Source organism: Lynx canadensis, chromosome B1 (assembly GCF_007474595.2).
Source record: "Lynx canadensis isolate LIC74 chromosome B1, mLynCan4.pri.v2, whole genome shotgun sequence".
Taxonomy (NCBI): Eukaryota; Metazoa; Chordata; class Mammalia; order Carnivora; family Felidae; genus Lynx; species Lynx canadensis.
Window position 1 is genome coordinate 85549488 of NC_044306.2, and position 22884 is coordinate 85572371.

The 22884-nt window shown below is 41.7% G+C and overlaps 1 protein-coding gene across 1 annotated transcript in view; it reads left to right on the forward strand.

Moving 5' to 3' along the window:
* The window catches only part of RNF150 (ring finger protein 150), a 259010-nt gene that overhangs the window by 209825 nt on the left and 26301 nt on the right, over nt 1-22884 (forward strand). The window contains exon 6 of the mRNA XM_030313019.1: nt 5281-5491. Coding sequence (XP_030168879.1) covers nt 5281-5491 — 211 coding nt within the window. The remainder of the gene's footprint in view (nt 1-5280; nt 5492-22884) is intronic.

A 22884-nucleotide genomic window follows, 5' to 3' on the forward strand; every position in this document is an offset into this window, starting at 1 on the left:
CCAGAGGAGGTACGACTTCTTCAGAAGCTACTTGAGAATGAGTTGACGATACAAATACTGTTTTCGAAATAGAACTGTTGGGTGGCCTTTGGGCTTATTTCCAAAATTAAAAACATTTTAACTTGTAGCAGTTGGGCATTTTGTACATGGTTTCATGCTCACCAAGTACGGGTAGGATTTTACTCAGCACACTTGACTTCCAGAAAAATAAACATTGGTAGCATCTTTTGGATTTTGCCAGGGATTCATAAAGGCTAGCTGCACAGGAACATGACACGCATCTGAGCTTGCCCCAGAGAACAGAACGTCCTCCAGAAAGAAGAAAGCATGTGGGCCACTTCTCAGGAACCACCAAGGCATATGGCTACCCTCATGCCTCCCCAAGGTTTCTCTGGTCGTGTCCTAGAGGATGATACTGAAGTCTGGATCTGGGAGGAATTGGGGATGTTGTTTCACTCCATGCTTCACCACTGGGTAGCACCATGCCTAAACCATACCAAAAAGATGATGTTTTATTGCGTTCATATAACTTTCCATGTCACTGGGCAAGTTCACAGCCTTCTCACTTAGTAAACACTTCAGCTAACCGAAGCCCTCTTTATGCAGCTTAAAGATATTGTTGTATAATTTTTTTTCTAAATTCCTTATACTCTATTCTTAATCAAGGAAAATTGAAAAGAGGTTGTCAGTCTCTAACAGTTAGCCCCTAGTGGTTCTTATCTCTGTATCCCTTTCGTATAATGGGTGTTCAGTAAACGTCTGTGGCATTGTTGCCCCTCAGAGCCAGAAGGCTGTCAGTTACAGAATCATATTTATGAAATTCAGTCTGGTCTCCTTTGGACTGTGTCCACTCACCACTCATTACTTGGTTGTAATCTTGGTCAACTAAATGGTCCAGATACAAGCAGTAAGGGTTTTTTTTGTTTGTTTGTTTGTTTGTTTGTTTGTTTGTTTGTTTGTTTTTGGCTTGTTTCTGGTTTTTGTTTTTAACTGAGTATCCTTGTGGCTGCTTCTGCTATAAGGCACACCACACATAAGCCAAAAGCTGAGAGCTGGGGACATTTTCACTTTGTAAAGTGGATTTCTCTAAAATGTTCTAAAGAATGAAAGCACAGCTTGTGGATCATGAAATTCCCATTATAGTGGGTATCTTTTTTTTTTTTTTTTTTACAATATTTTGCCAAGAGAAATAAGATACAGAACTGAAAAGGAGGGAGGCCTTCATTGTCAGAAGTGTTTTCATCCCTTTATCTACACAACAGATCTGCACCCTCGTTTCTCTCCAGTCAGTTCTAGGCGAGTCTTTATAGAACGACAGAATGCAGATCTCAGTGAGTACTCCTCTGAGGTACCATATCACCCAGGCCATTCATATCCCAGCAGTGAACTCCTTCTATCGCTATTGTCCTGTTATAAATAGCATGATAGTGACTGAAGAGAAAATTCCATGTAGCTGGGGTGTTCCCATGTTCCTGACTTCTAGAGGTTGGTTTATTTGAGTGGTTTCTCCCATGCTAAACTGAATTTGAATACCTCTGCAATGTTCACTTGCAGATGGTATTTGAGATCTTCTGCTAAACATTATGACTGTAATTTCTCTTCGAGGTATATAAATTGGGTCCCTTTTCAAAAACATTCTTCTCTTGGATGAACCACTTAGAGTAGATATAAACTGTGCGTTTCTGTAATGTTTGGTCTATGAAATATTATACCTAAGCCAAATTATTCATGCCTGCCACCATTAACAGTCCCACTGAGCTAATTAGCTCTTTCTCTTTCCTGCTTCTGTTAAAAATATAATACCGTTCCTCCTAGTGCACAAAATAAAAGGGAACACTCTGCTTCAAAATTAATAACTTTTTTTTAAAAAAAGAAAAGACATAAAATGAAGAAACAAAATCAACAAGCGAAGTCAACATTTTGAAAACTATGTCAGTGGTTACCGCATATGTGATTGCATTCAGATGCCCATGGAGGAAAGACCAACCAGCACAGTATGCTCATTGTGAAATCCTTTCGTCCCTGACACCGCCCCCCCCCCCATACAATTGGTTTTGCTTATAAGCGTTTTTATATAGTGTAGGGGAGAGAAAAAAGATACTTTCCCTTCTACCCGTCTAGGTTCTCTAGCAGGGGCCCTATAAATGAGACCGGTAAAAGATAGACAAGAGAAAAACAACCAGACGTTTATTAACATGTGCACTGCACAAGCACATGGGAGCACTTAGGGATGAGTAACTCAAAGGGGTGGGCAGAACTTGGACATACAGAGCATCTTCACAAAAGAACAAATTTTAACAGAAGTGACCAAAGGACCTTGAGTTTCTCGGGCAGCAAATTCTGGGAAAGTACATATATGAGGGAAACTAATGGCAGAGAAGGGCATATTAGTAAGGTGTGTTATTACAGATCCATTTTGATGTCAACTCCCAGTCTCTGGTGATCAGAATGTTCTTCTCTTCCTGGTACAGGGACGGGGGCCACCTTTACAAAATGTCCTACTTTTGGGCAGATGGGAGGAGGGCAGAGAACATTTCTTTACCTGCTTCTTCTCAACTGTCTTCAGCGCGAAATAATCCTTATGCCAACAGCACATTTTGGGGTGGCATATTCTGGTATTCTTGAATAATATACCGTACCTTCACAAGGAACTTGACAGTTTTAAAGCATTTTCTCAAATCCTCCCTTAACTGATCTAGGACAGATAGTAACATTCCCAGCTTTTCATGGTAGTAAACTGAGACACTGATAAAATGTTCAAATCGACATTTACTGAGCACCTTGTAATTGTTAGACACTATATGAGGGCTTGGAAATTAAGATCAACGTAATGTAGTTGTTTCACTTTAAAAAGCTCGTGTCTCACTTTTATGTGGAATCTAAAAAACTAAACTCCTAGAAACAAAGAACAGACTGGTAGTTGCCAGAGGGTTGGGGGGTGGGGGTGAAATGGGTAAAGGTGGTCAAATTATAAAGCAATCCTGGGGATGTAACATACAGCATGGTGACTGTAGTTAACAATCCTGTTTTATCTATTTGAAAGTTACCAAGAGAGTAGATCTTAAAAGTTCTCATCACACACGAAAAAAAACCTTGCAACTCTATGAGGTAATGGATGTTGGCTAAACTTAGGTGTTAATCATTTTGCAGTCTATATGTATATCAAATCATTCTGTCATACACCTAAACTGATGGAATGTTACATATCAGTTATATTTGAATGAAGCTGGGGGGAGAAAGCTTGTGAACTAGTAGAGTAAGACAGAGACAAGCACAGTTACAAATAAACCACAACACAGGGAGAAATACCTACAAAGTATTACAGTATCCAACATGCTACCTGGGAGGCAACAGTACTTAGAAAAGGTGATGGTTGGCCTGGGAATTGAAGGATGCTTACGAGTTCACCACAGTCAGGTTGAGACCTTGGGATGGGGAAGGCAATGGGGGTGATTGGGACTGATCAGAGGAACAGCATAAGCTATAGCACTGAGATAGGGAATATATGGTATTCTGTGTTTCCAAAGGCTAAGGTGAGGCCAGAAGAGCTGGCTGCCATGAGGCTGTAGAGAGCCTGTTTTGCCCTATTCAGGAGCTTATAGTTTATTCTCTAAGAGAAAAGAGGGATCAGGGCACCCCTGAGGGTGGCTCAGTTGGTTACGCGTTTGAATCTTGACCTCAGCTCAGGTCTATACCTCAGAGTTCAAGCCCCGTGTCGGGCTCAGTGCTGGTTATGAAGCCTACTTAAAAAAAGAAGAAGAAGAATCAGACCTGTGTTTTGTTTTGTTTTAAAGACTGCTGTGTTGAGAAAGTATAGAATGGAATATACCAGGGAAGAAACTGTAATGGAAGAAAAGGTAATGGGGAGAGAAAATTCCTAATATAGCTTATGTCGCTGTCTCTAAATTTCAAAAATATGGTGGGTTGGTCATTCAGTGCACTGACTTTTATAACTTGAGTTCCAGTGAATTGGCTCACTTCTAACAGACGGAGAGGTGAAATAAAGAGAGAATACAGAGAAAGAGGGAATGAGCTGAATTTGAGATTTTTGTGAGATTGGAAATTTCCAACTGGCTATTGGAAACACAGGTGTGGAGCTTGAGAGACTGGCTTAAGAGTAGAAATCAGGACAAGAGTCCCCTGCTTTGGATTGCTTGCTTTGTGCTCCCAGTGAGTCCAGGAATTATGGATTTTCCCTTTGATCTTTGAACACAGTGTAGTCATTATGATGTTAATTCAGTCAATGCCAATCCAGAATTTTCCTCACCTAATCCCTCCCATCCTGATCTGTATCCATTGAGATATGTCAAGCAAAAATTCTTAGTATTTCTTAAGACCAGATCTCTGCAACACCATCTTTTTAAAATAATTTTTATGAGTTTGGGTAGAGGCATAACAACTGAAAATCATTTTAAAAGCTGTTTTTGGAGGAGATATAAATATATTCAATATCATTTCAAACAGCAGAACTAAGACCAAAGAGAAAAACCTACAAAGAGAAAGATTTTGCCCAAAGATAGCATAGTCTAACAAAGGCTGGCCAACACAGGTTGTCTTGCAAAGTAGAGAGCTCCCCATTTCTGTGTTGTTCAGGTGGGGGCTGTCAGACATCTGGGGATGAGGGGCCTGGAGGGACAGAAGTCTTGCAATGATTGGATAATCAAATTAAATGATTTCACCCTAGTTTTATGATTCTAAAATTTTAATTAAGATTTGACCAGCATATGATCGATTTGCACATTAAGTAAATAGGGCATTTTTTACAGCTGGTTTTGGCTTATGTTTAACCACCATCATAACAAAAATACCCTGTGCTTTTGTGTGTATCTCTAATAAACAATTCACCATGAGTCAGATTCTGTGCCCCCTCCCTACTCTCCTGTCATCAGTGCATTTACGAACAATGTGTGGGTCTTTGGGGGTAATTATCAGCAGTCAGCTACTTTCTATATGAGGAGTAAACAGTATATACAAGGAAAGGTAATCACCATAAATAAATATTATGTCCCCCCCAAGTATTATATTAATATATGAATATTGTTTCTTCTGGAATTGAAACGCTATATCTAGATCTAAACAGAAACTTTGGAAAGGAAATTTTGGAAGATGTTTTCATGTTAATTGCAGAAACTATAGTAGAATATACTTTTTTTAAGTGATTCAGGAGGAAAACAGTAAAGAACTCGGTTTTCCACTGAAACAAAATATTTAGGCTGTAAACATTTCATCTCTAACTGGATGACAAACACTAAGGAGAGATCCTTTTCTCCTCATTATCAGCCCAATGCTGACTGCATGGACGACTTGCCCACTGACTTCGAGGGATCTCTGGGAGGCCCACCCACCAACCAGATCACGGGCGCAAGCGACACGACTGTAAACGAAAGTTCAGTCACTTTGGACCCTGCTGTCCGGACGGTGGGAGCCTTGCAGGTGGTCCCGGATACCGATCCTACCCCGCAGGAAGGAGAAGTCATCTTCACTACTAACAGTAAGTCCTGCTCCGTTCCAAAGTGCTGTAGTCCACAGAGCTGTTGCCACGTGGGAATTACAAAAAGACACTTTTCCTCAAGAAGGAAGAAAAAAAGAAAAAACGAGTATAATATTGCCAGGCTGAACAGTCATACCTGATAGGCCTTTAGAAGCCCAGTGCTTTCCAAAGCCAACATGGCTGACAGCAGACCTGACTAGGCATCTGGCCTTGCCCGAACATGGACACCTCTGCACATGGGAAAGCATTGCCTGTCCTAGCCCCGTGGTACCTGAAGTGGGCAGGGAGGTGGCTCTGGTCTCTGAGAGTGATGAAAAAAACAGCTACAGGGGATGCTTAGCAAGACAGCATAGGGCACAACCCTGCTCACTCTGCGTGTGTGTGTGTGTGTGTGTGTGTGTGTGTGTGTGTGTGTGAGAGAGAGAGAGAGAGAGAGAGAGAGAGAGAGAGAGACCGCCCTCCTGAGTGGCCATATGAGCTGCATGCAGGAGACTGCCCTCTCCTGTTTTGCAGGTGTCAGATGTAAATGCCATTTCCTTTAGATGGCTGCTTTTAAAGTACAACCTAATCCCCCAAACACTGTGGCATATTAAACTATCTTTGGGATTCCTTCCCTGTCTTCTGCATATACTCTAACTACTGTTCTATTTGATGGTAGTCATAAAATTATTAAAAAGCTGTGTTAGCATCAAGATCGAAGCTAAAACCTAAAGTATCTGCTCTTCAGTCTTACACAGCAGAGATAAAAGCTTCAAGAGTTCTAAGAAAATCAGCATGCTACAAATTAATGTCGGTTCAAGGTTTAAAGGGTGGGTGGATATTGAGATTTTAAAATAAGGTGTATTATCTCTGTTGGTAGAAGTAACCTATTCGCTGTAGGAAAATTGGAAATGGAGAAAAGTAGATTAAAGCCTTTTGGGATATTTCCTTTTAAGTTGGTTTTTTTTTTTTTTTTTTTTTTTTTTTTTACATATTTGTGATATTTGTAGAATTTATAAAATCATTCATGCTGAAATGTAAAGAGATGCATTTTCTGATGAAGAAATTAATTTAGACCTTGTTGAAAGATTGAAACATGAAAATAATAAAAAAGAATGAAAAAATCGCTCAGTACCCCACCTAGAAATAATCACTCTTAACATTTTGGTGTATTTCCTGATAGCCTTTTATGATACAGTTGAGACAGTACCATAAGGGTTGAATGTTGAGCATTGTAACTGTGGAACTCCCAGAGGACCTCAGCAGGAAGTAATTTCAAGAGGAACTTGGTGGCAAATATCTGTCCATGCACAGTGTATTACTTTGCTGTGGATAAGAATTTTAAGTTTGAAAACCTGACCTTAGAGGCATAATGACCTTAATATTGAAACAATGATCATTGAACACTACAAGTCCTTCAAGACAAATTTCCAATCCCTTTGTTTTGAAGGTCTAGGGAAGTGCTGTCCCATATTAATACAATGTAAGTCACATGTAATTTCAAGCGTTCTATAGTCACGGTAGAAAAATAGGTAAGTTCATTTTAGTCATGTATTTTATTGAACCCAATGTACTCAATATTTTGCAGTCTTTCTTTTGTATTAACTCCTCAAAGTCCAGTGTGTGTTTTACATTTACGGTGCATCTCGGTTTGAACCAGCCACATTTCAAGTGCTTAGGAGCCACATGTGGCTAATGGTTACTAGACTGAAGAGCACAGATCTAGAATACTAGTCATTTAGGGATAGAAGAACCTTAAAAATAATTTAAGCTTTACCGTGATAAACGTCTCATTTTTAATTGTGGCCCAGAAGAGTAAGTGACTGATGTGGGTCAAACAGTAAGTTCCCTTTTCAGAGTACAAGACTGGCCCATAATTTTTCCATTTACATCTTGGATTATCATCGGACATTTCGCTGTTCATTGTCTAGGTGAACTATATTGGAAGGCCAGATAAAATTTTGCTAGCAGTCAAAAACATTGAAGACATGAGCTTTTCTCGAGCCCATAAGAAGAACCAAATCAAGGGGTGCCTGGGTGGCTCAGTTGGTTAAGCATCTGGCTCTTGATTTCGGCTCAGGTCATGATCTCATGGTCATGTGATTGAACCCTGCATCGGGCTCCACATTGAGGGTGGAGCTTGCTTGGAATTCTCTCCTTCCCTCTCTCTCTGCTCCCTCCCTGCTCTCGCTCTCTCTCTCTCTAAACAAACAAACAAACAAACATTTTTTTAAAAAGAACCACCAAATCGGGGCGCCTGGGTGGCGCAGTCGGTTAAGCGTCCGACTTCAACCAGGTCACGATCTCGCGGTCCGTGAGTTCGAGCCCCGCGTCGGGCTCTGTGCTGACTGCTCAGAGCCTGGAGCCTGTTTCCGATTCTGTGTCTCCCTCTCTCTCTGCCCCTCCCCCGTTCATGCTCTGTCTCTCTCTGTCCCAAAAATAAATAAACGTTGAAAAAAAAAATTAAAAAAAAAAAAGAACCACCAAATCAAAAATGGATCATTTTCCTTTCCATAAAATATTATTTCATTTTCAAGAAAAAAAGCATCATCTGTGAGATTCCTTGTTTTTAAAAGTGGATACATACTTCATACATCTCCATAAAGCTCAGATGACAAATGAGAAGGCATGGTTTGTGGGCTAAAATACATCCAAAAATGAAATACAGAATTATGGTCTGTACCCACATAATTAATAATCCCTAAACTGTTTTTGCCTAAAATAGGCTCAGAGTGTTTAGGTCATACCAGGCATTTAGTAGAAGTGTAGAAGCAGGGAGCGCCTCCTATTCCCAACAGAAGGAAAAATGCCAGGTCATTTCAAAGCAAGATACTGGTAAATATGAGGGGAAACGAGGCCTGAGGCCACATTTGTGGTCGGAAGACTTAATGGTATAGGTGAATACGGCTAGAGATCTCAGTCTCACAGTACAAACACTGAGTTTATTCTCAAAATAGTTTTGCTGGGCCATTTATTTCTGACTAGTTTTCTTTATTGGGATTTAACAGCATATTCCAAACAGAGTCATTCTGATTAAGTATTAATTGTTTTATATCATTAACCAGCTGTAGATTCCTTAAGGAGCAAACCCTGTGCTGTATACAAGTCTGGAAATTTCCTAGTGCCCTAACTCAAATAAATAATCCATAGATGAACAAACACAAATGTCTGAATAAATGGGTGAAAAGATTCAAGTTCTCATCAACCCTGTTATAACCAACCCTAATGCTGCCTAAAAATAACATGGATGGAGAATTAAGTGTAGTTGCAAATCACAAATAAATAATCCAGTGGAGGTTGGACCTAACTTTTCTTCACATCATCCTTTCCCACCTCAGATCTCTACAGACCCAGAAAATTACTAGAAGATGAGGAAATAACAGTAGGTAACAAATACGTCACACCACCTGTGCACCAGGCACCCTTTTTAGCCCTTTATATATACAACAACCCTACGAGGTAAATATTATTTTTATTGTCATTTTACTGATGCAGAAGTGGAGGCACAGAGAGATAAAAGTAACCGACCCAGGGTCCTAACTAGTGGAAGGTGGAGGTGGAATTCAAAGGAGTCTCTAGTTCCAGACCCCCATGCTTAGCTACGCTATGGTCAGAGTGTGAACAAAGGGAGAACATAAACACAGTCACTCGCACCCTTCTCATTTATTTATTCCTTTTCTCCATCTTGCTGAATCTATGAAAGGCCAAAAATGTGTGTGTTCTTACGTGATCTTCATCCCTACCTCTTTTCTTCCTTTCTGGCAAATGGTGTGTGGTTCATCAAAGGCACGTCAAAGTCATGTCAGCACTCAAGGCGGGGAAAGCATAGAACAGATTGCCTTTAGAGTGAAGAGAGAAAAATCTGGCATTAAAGGATCATCTCCAGTTCTCAGGAAAGGCAAAAAAGAGAAGCATTAACACAGCAAAGGAAACCCAGACTCTCTACAAGTCTGACATTTGGGAGGAAGATGTTCCCATGTGCATTATCTCGAATGTTTCTGACATTCTGCCTTTTAGAACCTCAAATGGCAGTCCCAAATCACAGCGTTTCTCCTGCACCTTAGTGCAAGGGGTCACTTTCTGAATGCTCTGATGTCACTCACCAGTCTTTGTCTGCACCCAAAACAGACATTGCCTTCTGACTCCCCAGGTTGCAAGTTTGGGGATTTGCTTCAGCAAGGAAAAAAAAGTTCCTGAGGATCAAAGGAAAACAAAGCTAAACAAACAGCAATGTATGTTTGCAGACCCCAGAGAGGAGCGAGAGAAAGACACAAAAGGAGAAGATTCTGTTACTCCTCTGCAGAAACATTCAGGACCACTTGACATCTTCTTAGGAGGGTCTGAAACCTTCCCTTAATTTTTAGAGAAACTGTCCATTTCCCTTCTCAAATCACAACACGACGCAAGCCCTCTAGGACTCTAGGTCATTACCCACTTTGCCACTCCTCCTACCTCCAACTAGAAAAAGCATTCAGCCCCTGGGGTGAAGAGTGGAGGGTGGGAGGGGTGAGGGAGCTGGGACCTAGAAAGAGACATGAAAATGGACAAAATCAAGACATCCCAAAGCTGCTCCTGTACCTTGTGAGCACATGCCAGAATATGTTTGGCCAGGAGACCTGGTCTTCCGACTTTACAGAAGGAAGCATGAGTTATTATGTACCCGGCTAGTTGAAATGAACTGCGGTATGGGATTCCTCTGGGAAACTTCCTTTGCTAACTTTCTATCAACTCAGATCCTTGGGGTAAACAGATGTATCTAATGTATTCAGCAAACATGATTTGTGATGTGTTAAAAATGCATCTTTATTTTTGCTTCACTGCCATTTCATATAATATTCTCCTACCTTGGATGAAAACTCCAGCAGGCCTAGGAATTTTCTGCTCACTTTTAGGTCACTGACACTTCTAAAAGTCCCTTCAGGTCCCAGATACAGACAAATTTTTGTGCAGGGCCCTTTTCCTGGTAATTGCCATGACTCAGGGCAGGAGGACCTCTTGCTTACTCTTAAGGCTTCCCGCAGCCCCTATACATCCAGCAGTCTGTTTGCAGCCTCAGTCTGCGGAAGTGCCCTTACCCCCCAGGCCTTTTCGGTTAGGTCCCCAGTCCTGCTCTTTCTCCCACGGGGTCATCTCTAGGACACTCACACATCACCTGCCCTGGCAGTCCTCTCCAGACCAGCAGCTGTGTCTGACCTCTGACCTCATGCAAGCCATCCGCCTCCTCTATCTACACTCCAAGCAGGAAAGAGACCCGAGTCCATAGTCTTCTTTAGATTTTCATAGGCTTAAGCCAGTTCTCTTTGAGTCCCACCTACAAGAACATATTTCAGAATCCCCTGCGTGGTTCCCTTACAGTAACCCCTCACTGGGCTTGGTTGTGGGAGGTAGCCCTTCCCCACCCCTTTTGCAAGAGGAGTGGCATTAAACATGACAATACTCTCTCCTCAGACAGTCTCTTTACAGGTTATCTACCTTCCTCTCCTTCTCTCTCCTCTTTATTATCTCAAAGTGGGTGATGGGGTCAAGAATCATAGAACAGGTTCAGCAATCCCTATCAAAATAACACCAGCATTCTTCACAGAGCTAGAACAAACAATCCTGAAATTTGTATGGAACCAGAAAAGACCCCTAATAACCAAAGCAATCTTGAAAAAGAAAACCAAAGCTGGAGGCATCACAATCCCAGACTTCAAGCTATATTACAAAGCTGTCATCATCAAGACAGTATGGTACCGGCACAAAAACAGACATAGAGAACCCAGATCGATGGAACAGAATAGAGAACCCAGAAATGGACCCACAAACGTATGGCCAACTAATCTTTGACAAAGCAGGAAAGAATATCCAATGGAATAAAGGCAGTCTCTTCAGCAAATGGTGCTGGAAAAACTGGACAGCGACATGCAGAAAAATGAACCTGGACCACTTTCTTACACCATACACAAAAATAAACTCAAAATGGATGAAAGACCTAAATGTAAGACAGGAAGCCATCAAAATCCTAGAGGAGAAAGCAGGCAAAACCCTCTTTGATTTTGGCCTCAACAACTTCTTACTCAACACGTCTCCAGAGACAAGGGAAACAAAAGCAAAAATGAACTATTGGGACCTCATCAAGCTTCTGCACAGAGGAGACAATCAGCAAAACTAAAAGGCAACCAACAGAATGGGAGAAGATATTTGCAAATGACATATCAGATAAAGGGTTAGTATCCAAAATCTGTAAAGAACTTACCAAACTCAACACCCAAAAAATAAATAATCCAGTGAAGAAATGTTCAAAAGACACGAATAGATACTTCTCCAAAGAAGACATCCAGATGGCCAACTGACACATGAAAAAACACTCAATATCATTCATCATCAGGGAAATACAAATCAAAACCACAATGAGATACCACCTTACACCTGTCACAATGGCTAACATTAGCAACTCAGGCAACAACAGATGTTGGCGAGGATGCAGAGAAAGAGGATCTCTTTTGCACTGCTGGTGGGAATGCAAATGATGCAACCACTCTGGAAAACAGTATGGAGGTTCCTCAAAAAATTAAAAATAGAACTACCCTATGACCCAGCAATTGCACTACTAGGTATTTATCCAAGGGATACAGGTGTGCTCTTTCAAAGGGGCATATGCACCCCAATGTTTATAGCAATGCTATTGACAATAGCCAAAGTATGGAAAGAACCCAAATGTCCATCAACGAATGAATGGATAAAGAAGACGTGGTGTATATATACAATGGAGTATTACTCAGCAATCAAAAAGAATGAAATCTTGCCATTTGCAACTACATGGATGGAATTGGAAGGTATTATACTAAGCAAAATTAGTCAGAGAAAGACAAATATCATATGATTTCACTCATATGAGGGATTTAAGATACAAAACAGATGAACATAAGGGAAGGGAAGCAAAAATAATATAAAAACAGGGAGGGAGACAAAAGATAAGAGACTCTTAAATATAGTGAACAAACAGAGGGTTGCTAGAGGGATTATGGGAAGGGGGATGGGATAAATGGGTAAGGGGCATTAAGGAATCTACTCTTGAAATCATTTTTGCACTATATGCTAACTAACTTGGATATAAATTTAAAAATTAATTAATAAAAGAATCATAGAACAGGTTCCCCTTCATATCCATTGTACATCCAGTGGTAGGTGGGGAGCAAAGGGGTGGGTAGAGGTGGGAGAGGGATTTCTCCCATCTTTGCTGTCCACACCTCTTCAGTAGAAGCAGGCAGGAAGAATCCCATGACAGTACAAATGAATTAGTTCCCAAACCTCCTAATGATCTTCACTGGAGAACCACATTCTTAGCTCAAAGAGTACCAAACTATGGTCTCTTTTGAAAAAACCTAGACACTTTCTCTTTCTCTCTCTCTCTCTCTCTCTCAAAAAAAATGAATGAACATTAAGGGTTTGTTGTGTTGTTTTGTTTTTAAAGGGGCGCCTGGGTGGCTCAGTCGGTTAAGCATCCAACTTTGGCTCAGGTCATGATCTTCCAGTTTGTGGGTTCAAGCCTTGTGTTAGATTCTGTGCTGACAGCTCAGAGCCTGGAGCCTGCTTCAGATTTTGTGTCTCCCTCTCCCTCTGTCCCTCCCCTGCTTGCTCTCTCTCTCTCTCCCCACCCCTCAAAAAAATGAATAAACATTAAAAAAAATTTTCTAAAAGACAGAACCTAGAGACAGGTCAGCCTTTTTTGGGAAAAAAATATGCTCATACTCTTCAAAATGCATTCATGAGACAAAAGTAATTTGCTAAAGCCCAGCTGAAACTGCAGTCTGGGGTGGGGGCGGGGGGAAGAAGCCATTTGTAGAAAAAAAGCCATTAACAGCTACCACTGCAATCACCAGGAGCTCTCTAGGGACACATACTCCATCCTAATTATGGAAAAGAAAACTTCCAAAAAGTTCATTCAGAGACTTGTGTAGAGTCTCTGGAATGATTAGCTTTCTCTGATTTGAGGAACTCAGGATCAACCTCTCTGAGGGTTCTTCATTCCTCAAGCTATATTCTGTTAATATTAGGCCAGAAGTGAAATTCATTCATTTTTTAAAGTTCTTTGTCTACTATTTAGGGAGTAGTTGATGAAGCACTCAGGACATCTGTATTCAGAAGTTTTAAATGCCCCTAGCCTTGCTCTGACCACAGCGTGAATGTGAAAACAAGACAGAATGTACATTCAAGACTTTTCCAGGGAACCCAATTTTGAACCTCTGAGTCAAGACAACTGAGAGAAAAAGGGAAGGTTGGCATGAGCACCCCATTTCTGTTTCAAATGTGCAACTACGCTCTGCTATATTTGCAAAGCAGCAATTTCCAGGTTTTATGTGACGGCAAAATATACTGGTGCATCCAGAAATAAACACATCTAGCTAAAGTATTCCAGGGTTTATGAGAGAGGACAAGAGTGAGTAGCCACGTCTGCTTTTTTGACTTGCATCAAAGCCTGGAATGGCAAAGAAGCTACCCTAGACTATGGATAAATATGCTGGCTGGAATCAGCAATGAAAATGATCTCCCTTGGTGCCCATAAGATTCACATTAGCCCTGGAAAGATGACTGCTTTGATTTATGAGTATATTCCATTGTGGCAGACAGCAGAATCAGCCAACCGTTTAAGAGTTTAGACCCACTGTCATCTCTCCTTCAGGAAATAGTTAAGCCACAGTGGACTACTTCTATACAGAATAAAGCATTTGTAGATTACAACACTTGTTCCCCACAGTCATCGCCGTGTCTCATCATGTGCCAGGTCTCTGGAGCAACATCACCCCCTTGTTTCTGAATCGTTCAGCTCACCAGCTCAACAACAGCTTCAGCAGAGAGACAGCTGTTCTGAAGAGGAAAGATCTTTGTGATAAGCACAAGCCTTGATCACCAAGTGACCCAGATGGCAACTGTCCAGTCCACAAGCCACCAGATTTTCCGCGATAACATTTCTCCTTGATTAAAAACATTCGCCAATCCAAGAAAGCCCACTCAGGGCCAGGCTCCCAGGGTTTTTCTGTCTTGTGCATCTGGTGCCTCTGACAGGGAGTATGGAGGACCTGTAGGTTTACAAACGGCCTGTGAGAGAATTAATCCATTGAGACCACAGATATATTGCCCCTTGGAGTACTCAGCCTAGGCATGACACACACCGTCCACTCAGAAGAAACTTGTCTTCTGGAAATGAAGTAACTCAGCCAGCAGACCAAATCCATCCATTTCTGGGAGATTGCCTCAGATGCTCTAAGTTACTCATTGAGAACACCACTTCCAGTTTGATTAATTTCCCCCAATGCTGTCCGGCTTTGGGGAAGTGTTGCAGCTTAACAGCTGTTCCAAGAGTGTGCTGGGGAAAGGGCTGTTGAGCAGACCTGCATTTTGCCAGACACTGTCACACTGAACGTGGATCTCAGCAAGAGGTGGCAGCCGATGGCAGGAAACACAATTGATAGGTCAGCACTTTTTCAATATTTGAATACCATGAAGGGCAAATAAAAGAACATTTCTCTTTGCATTTCAATTCTAAAGCATATCATGAGGAAATTCCATTATTCAGAGATTAAGAAAGCAGGAACAGCTGAAAATGCCTTTTGGATGACATAAGAATTGGCTCTGAAAGTTGAGAGTCTCAGAGTTCTGTAAATCAAAATATTTCAGAAATGAAATTCAGTGGTTCAGGGGGAAAATCAGTAATTACCAGGACATTACTGGAGCTATGCGAGGTAGGATGATATATGGGAAACACCACTAGCTTGAGGCAGGAAATTTGGGCATTAGTCCTGATTTGGCCTCCAATTAGCTGTGTCACCTTGGGCAAGTCACTTAGTCTCTCAGCACTTTCATTGACAATTGAGGAAACGTACTTGTACTAGCAGATGATTGCTAGGATCCTTTCCGGTTCCATAACTCTATGATTAAAGTTATACCCCCTCCTGCTACCCTTCCAAGTCTCACTAAGAAAAGCTCAGTCAAGATCTTGCTTTCTTACTTACAAGCTCTTCTTGCTACCCTACTCCTTCCAGCACCACTGTGTCCCCCTAGCTCTCTCCCCTCTGCCATATTTCCTGAGACTGTAGAGGGTCTTATGAAATGCGACATCTCCCCATCTTGGAATCAGATGAGCGTTTGGGAAGATGGTGAGTGTAGATGGCTGGAAAAACACTGCCAGAGCCCAGGTGCCCCCAGGAACCTTCTACACACTGCACCCTGGACTCAGAATGTGACAGTTGTCTGCTCACAGAAGCTCTTAAGCACTACTCACCTGGTTGTTTAACAGCTTTTTGTGGTGATTTTTAAAATGATAGTTAGGATGTCACGTCATGTAAACCAAAATATTATGTGAAGCTCTTCATTCTGCTTTGATATTGATGCTAGGCAATGAGAAGCAATACTTCGAAAAACACATTGTGTTTCTTCAATTGATAGATGTAGGTATGAAGTCTATATTTATGTATTTATGTGTATATGAATACACAGTTTGGTGTTTAATTCCAATCACTGTATGTATGATTTTTAAATAATTATAATGCCTTTTATTTTTACAGTAGATACCACATGCATCATTTTCTCTTCTCAGGTAGTAAAAAAAAAAAAAAAAAAAAAAAACCTGTGACATCTTTTAGAAGTGGTATCATTTCCACTTAACAAACAAGTGAACATGCTGAGACACAAGTACCACATTCAGAGTTGTTGGTTCCAAATCAAGAAAGAAAATCTCCCTCAATGGACCCCCATTCCAGGATACACTACGCTGTGTGACTCCTTTCATGTATCCATCATGTAATTTTAAAGGAAATAACTGATGATTGCCTAAGAATAGCTCCATTTTATCTAAATATTTTAAAACTTGACTCTATTTTATTTGTTATTAAAATATTTAGGTGCCAGATATTTTTATTAAGTGTAATTGGTTAACAGGCTGAATGCTAAAAATTAGATTTACCTCTCTATTACTATGAAATTATGAGGCAGAAAAATGTTTTGCAAAGAACCCTTAATTTAATAATTGATGTTATTCTGTTATTAAAGTAATAGGAGTAAGAAATCATAATATCCTCTTTCAAGGAGTTGAGGCCTGCTGTCTCCTGACAGAAAAGAACTCCTTGAATTCAGTGATTGGCCTTCTTCCTAAGGTCTCAAAGCATAATTCACCCACAGTATCCTGTTCTGCCTTCATAACATTCTTGTGCAGCAGAGGCAAGCAGTAATATCTATCCCAAAAGGAAGAATTTAAATAGAGGAGCTAAATCGAGTCCCTGCCCTGGCCAAATTGTCTTTCTAATACTGAACCACAGAATTAACCCTGGTTCGTTGCAGAGAAATGCCAGGAAAGCGCCCTTGTTCCAAACTAATAGTACATAGTTAAAAATCTAGTTAAAACATGCCCATAGGAAGTGGTTGAACACTCAAGGGCATCAGGACTCGTCTTCTTGGTAAAGGAACCATCTGGAGTCAACCCAGGATTTCTGGCTACACATGGAAGATTGAACCCACAGGTTTATCTCTGCTACCTAACAAAGTCCCACCAAAGGGTTTATAAAAGATATAAGCCCACATGGGCACTAAGAATGGAGAAAAGATTACAACAGACAACAGGTCAACAAATTCTGGGTGACAAGTGAGTGGAAATTCACCTGGCAAAGTGGAGAAAGATGGAATCGAAGTGCCTCCTAAGGAAGACGCTGATAAGAAACAAGCAGTTGAGCACTCAGAACACTGGGGAGGCTCGAGATGTAGAGCACCAGATGCCCAGGAAGATCGGAGTAAGGAGTGGTGCTCAAAAGAAGATCTGGTGATTGACTATGTATAGAACATTTAGGCCCCCGGATTTCTCCCCCATCCTGAGCCATCTACAGGTGGTCTTAGCCCCATAATAAGGTCCCTTTGCCATTGGCAAGCCCATCCATGCATGCTCAATCAGAGTGCCTCCTTGGTAAGTATGAATGGAGAGCAAGGATGGCTAGACAATTATGAGAATCTAAGAGACAGAGACCACAAGTAAAAACAAAAAGAAATTCCAGGGAAACCAAGATAACTCAGAGCACAGAATTCTGTAGGCTATCATTTGTGTCCTCACAGAGGAGATAATGTTGCAACAGATACTGTAGAAACAGATACTGTGAGAAATAGGAATTTTCAGAGAAAGAGAAGAACTGCCAGATATTAAAAAATATAGCAGAGTGACAATTCCCAGAGAATGATTAAAAGATGAAGTGCTATTTGTCTTGTTAAACTATGTTCTTGGAATGAAAAAAAAATGATTTAAAAATTAAATGTAGGGGTGTCTGGGTGGCTCAGTCAGTTAAGCGTCTGACTTCGGCTCAGGTCATGATCTCCAAGTTTGTGAGTTTGAGCCCTGCTTTGGGCTCTGCACTGGCAGTGTGGAGCCTGGAGCCTGTTTTGGATTCTGCATCTCCTTCTCTCTCTACCCCCACCCCTCTGTCTCTCTCTCTCAAAAATAAATAACATAAAATTTTTTTTTAAATAAATAAAAATTAAAGTTAAAAGTAAGACAAAACAAAAAGCATCCGTTGACATACCATTGAAGACTGAAATCACTAATTCCACATACATTGTGTGTTAGCATCCCCCCTGCCCAAAATGCATTTTCTACCACAATGAAAGGTATGGCCTTGCATGGCATCCTTTACTTCAGCTAATGTGTATGGTACCAAACTGTTAAGAGGGTTTTCTTTTTGCATGCTCCATTTGTGCTATATCTGCAATATACGAGTGTATAGGTCTATCATGTAAATTAATGACTGCAGTTTTTACAATGACATTACTTCCTAGTGCTCAAGCCAGTATATTGGGATTACCTATATTCTTTACACTCTATTTCCCTCTGTAGTGAGACGATCACCAAATGTTCGGTCTGCTTTTTAAATATCTCCCTGTGCCATTTCCCTCCGCCGCTACTGTAACTCAAGACCTTATTGTCTCTTACCTTGATTTTCTCCCCGGCTGCCGTTTCACTCCCTGTTTCTAGTCTCAACATCCACCAATGTGTCCTCCTCCTGCTTCCTGGATCGTCCTCTACAGAAATCTGATCTCGTCACTGTTTTGCTGCAAACATTTTTATCACCTATGGGTTAAAATCTCCAGCTGGCTAATCTAAACAAATCATTAAGCATTTGGCAGCAGCATACTTCTTTCTGGCTTTTAACCACTCCCACCAGGTACTTTACACAGAGCATTTCCAAGCCGCTTGTGGTTCTAGACACGCTGCCCCCGACGTTGCTTCCTCACCTACTGAGTCCTGTGTACCTCATCTGCTGTATTCTCTGAGATGCCTTCTCCGCTATGCCAAGCAGAATGTGGTGCTTGTTTTAGAATTATCTTCTTCCAAACAGTTCTCTCTGTTACACTTCCTTAAGAAAGCGTCTGTCACCCTCACCCCACTGAATTTATAGGACCTTAAAGGGTTTGGACTGTGGCTTTTCATTTCATGTTCCAAAGTCCAGCACAGTTTGTGGCATAAAGTTAGACTCCACAAGCATTAGTTGAAGGAATGAATGAATACGCTGAAGAATTTTTAAAGAATCAATAGCAATAGTTAGGAGACTGCATTGTGATATCCTTTCGTATCTTGTCTGCTAACAAGAAGAAAATATGTATATTCTTCCACGGATCTCCAAGATGGACCCAAGCACCAGCAGGGCGAGCCTCCCTGCAGCTCATTCCTCTGGGATGACTCTGTGACCCTACAGAAGCACAAATGCCAAACTGGTCCCCTGCCACGAGGAAGGAGGGAGACTAATGCCTCGTGGAAATGGATTGATGATTTATTATTTATCATTATTGACATTGGACTGCACAGCAGAAATGGGGATTAAAGGCAACAGAGAGACAAAGAGGCAGAAACAGCAGCAAAGGGAAGTGTGATGGAGAAAGTCTCCAGCGCCTGTCCACGCAGTACTTTCTGCGGATGCCCTGGAGATGACACAAAACCAGATGCCCAGAAACCAGCGCCGCTTAAAGGAAGCACTTCACTTTTTGTTTGATACCATTGGCGCCACTCTTACTATTTTAGATTGACCCACGCTGAGTGATAATATTGACCTACGAGGGATAATATGGGCTCTGGGAAACCAGATGACTTTGGCATCAGGCACATCAGGCTCAAATCCTGGCTGCCCACCGAGGTGATAGCTGTGGCAAACTCATGTAACATCCCTGGGCCTCAGTTTCCTCATCTTTAAAATTGTTCAAACAAAATCCACCCCACAGGTTTCTTGTGAGGGTGAAATGAATCTAGGTACATGCAACTCCTGATTCAGTGCCTGGCTGTCAGTGAGCCACAAATGTGACCTCTCCCCACCGCATACCACCTCTCCAGGAGAACACACATTGGGCAGACATATCGCAAGAACCTGATGGTGCAACTGAAATGTCTTAATGTTATAAAAATATCTACAATGCACCTTTCTCAGATAGACCCCAAGGCCTGATAGCTCTAGGTTGTAGCCTAAACCAATCGCCTATGGAGATGAAAACTGAATTACTCTACTTCCTGAGCCAGAACTGCATGCTCCCTTGTAGTTCTCTTTTTGCTAATTGATCATCTGAGTACTACTGAGTTATAAACTGCATTCTTTATTACCATGATCTCATACAAAACAATGACTGCCCTTCTAGCACCATTTGCAGAGAAACCACTCAGGTTATCAGGATCATCACTAGGCAGCCCATCAATCAATCAACAATCCATTAGTGTCAGTTCCTAGAAAGTCATAATTATGTCTTTCTGCACACGGCTCTGTATTGTATTCAACAGCCTGCAGCCCTACAAACAACCTTAGAGAGTGTCTTCAGCATGCAGACATGCGGATCGATGATCTGTGGATAAGCTAGTAATTTCAGATTTGCTAAGTCAGGGAACAGCTTAGAACAAAAAACTTGAAAGTGCCCGTTCTACAAACCTCTGAGATCTCAGCAAATGGGTGCCACACCCCCGCATACCCCCACATAGAAAATCCACTGGCAGACCTTTAAAATCCAGAAATCTCTAGCTCACTGGCTTTTTCCGGGGTGGTCCTCACTGTGCTCCCTCCCTTTGGGAGAAATTTGCAGGGAAATTTCTTTCTTCTTCTGAAGAAAATGTATTGTGGCTAAGTGAGTTAGCCAAATTGTCCTCCCCTTCTGTGTTATGATCAGCTAGGTCACATTCCACTTGGTCTGGTTAAGTCACTGTGCCAGGATAGTGGGAAGACCATCCATCCTCCTCACTCCAGAGGCTTCCCATAGAGCACACACCAAGGTGGGGATCAAGCAAGGCTTCCTGCACACACACCCCTGCACACATGTACACACACATCTACCTGTGCACACGCACTCACGCACCACCACCACCAAATCCCTAGAGCCTTGGCTCATCATCCAAAACCATTAAGGAATAGATGCCTAGGAATTCCCAGGAATTACTGTGGGCAGAGGTAGCAAACTGTTGTCACATATGACTCCTCTTGCCTGCAGATGAGTCTCTTGGTCCTGAAAATGCGTCTGGCAATGCTTTAGTTAGTAGCTAGCATTTAAATATGGCAAGGCTTTACACATAAATCTGCATTTCCAACTTGAAAGAGTTGGAAGCAGCAGAAATCCTGGGCCTCATTCCCTTATGGTGTTAATTGGCTAGACCTGAGTCATGACAGCCCCTCACCGCAAAGCGTGTTCCCAGCAGCTCACCCCAGCTTTGCAACCACAAATTTAAGGACCGTTTCAGGGCAAACAGTGCTTCCTTCATAGGCACTGATGTCTAAAGGACAATCACAGCTTTGAATTGTCCCATCAGGTCTCATTAAAATAATACCTGTTGGGGGGCACCTGCGTGGCTCAGTCGATTAAGCTTCCAACTCTTTTTCAGCTCAGGTCATGATCTCACAGTTTGTGAGTTGGAGCCCCGCATCAGGCTCTGCGCGGACAGTGTGGAGCCTGCTTGGGATTCTCTGTATCCCTCTTTCTGTCTCCCCCACTTCCCCTGCTCACTCTCTATCTCTCTCAAAAATAAATAAATAAAAAAAATAAAATAATACCTGTTGGTAACTGTCTATGTGCCTATCAAGCAACAACATACACAGTTAGTAACTGGTAACTAAGGTTCATAGCAGGGAGAAACAGGAGATTTATAAACGAAAGTGTATTCAAAAAATATAAATTATCCAACATCATTTATATACATAAGGACTTATGCCTTAATAAGAGCTGTCAGCGCAAGAAAGTGTTGGCTGCACTTAAATTCCTGCTGTGCAACAGGAACAACGGGATGAATTGTTTAAGGAAAATAATGCCGTCGTAATACTGTCGCTGTTGTTTCGATAAGGAGTTAATTAGAAAATTGGATTTGGGGGGCGCCTGGGTGGCGCAGTCGGTTGGGCGTCCGACTTCAGCCAGGTCACGATCTCGCGGTCCGTGAGTTCGAGCCCCGCGTCAGGCTCTGGGCTGATGGCTCAGAGCCTGGAGCCTGTTTCCGATTCTGTGTCTCCCTCTCTCTCTGCCCCTCCCCCGTTCATGCTCTGTCTCTCTCTGTCCCAAAAATAAATAAACGTTGAAAAAAAAAAATTAAAAAAAAAAAAAAGAAAATTGGATTTGGAAATCAAAGTTTAATATCTGTTTGGTGTCATAGGTAGAAGCATGCGTGTGTGTGCACAGATGGAGGCCAGGAGCACACACACATATACACACATTCTTACCTGCATGTCACGGAGTGCGCATGTGTGCCTCAAGCAGTACCTACACACACGTACACATCTGTGTGTTTATATGGCACACACATGTGCCGGTACACCTATGCTCGTGAATCAGTACCATCAACTTTATGTCACAGTAGTTAACTACGTCTCAGCAGGGATACTTGAAGTTTCTGCTCGTGACTGTCTATTTGTTACTCCTGAAAATGAAACTAGTTCCAACTTAGCTTGTCAAAGAGGGAAGAACATGCCAGACAAATTTATATATCATTTGTTCTTTAATGGACCTAAAGGCTCTCTAATATCTGGAAAAAGGAAATGTACCCCGACAAGTAAAGCAGTCCTTAGTTTTAGATAGGATGTCCCTAGCACCTGTGCCCTCTAATAAAAAGGACACACTTTACAGCCAGATTGCAGCTGTGTGCGCCTGTGTCCACACTGAGTGCAAGTGTCATCTTCAGCTGGTGAGGCATCAGGGAGCATGACCAAATGGTAGAGGCACTGGGAAGTGAAAGGTGGGTCTTTATTAGTAGAGAGAGGTTTTCAAGTTTCCTGTCCCTAATTTATACCCCCGGAAATAATGTAAGTTCTCAGTAGTAGACCTAAGTCAAGGCGCAGTCTTGAGCAAATTGCTCAACATCTTGATGCCTCCATTCCCTCACCTACAAAATGGAAGTAATAAGAACACCCACCTCAGGGACACCTGAGTGGCTCAGTTGATTAAGCGTC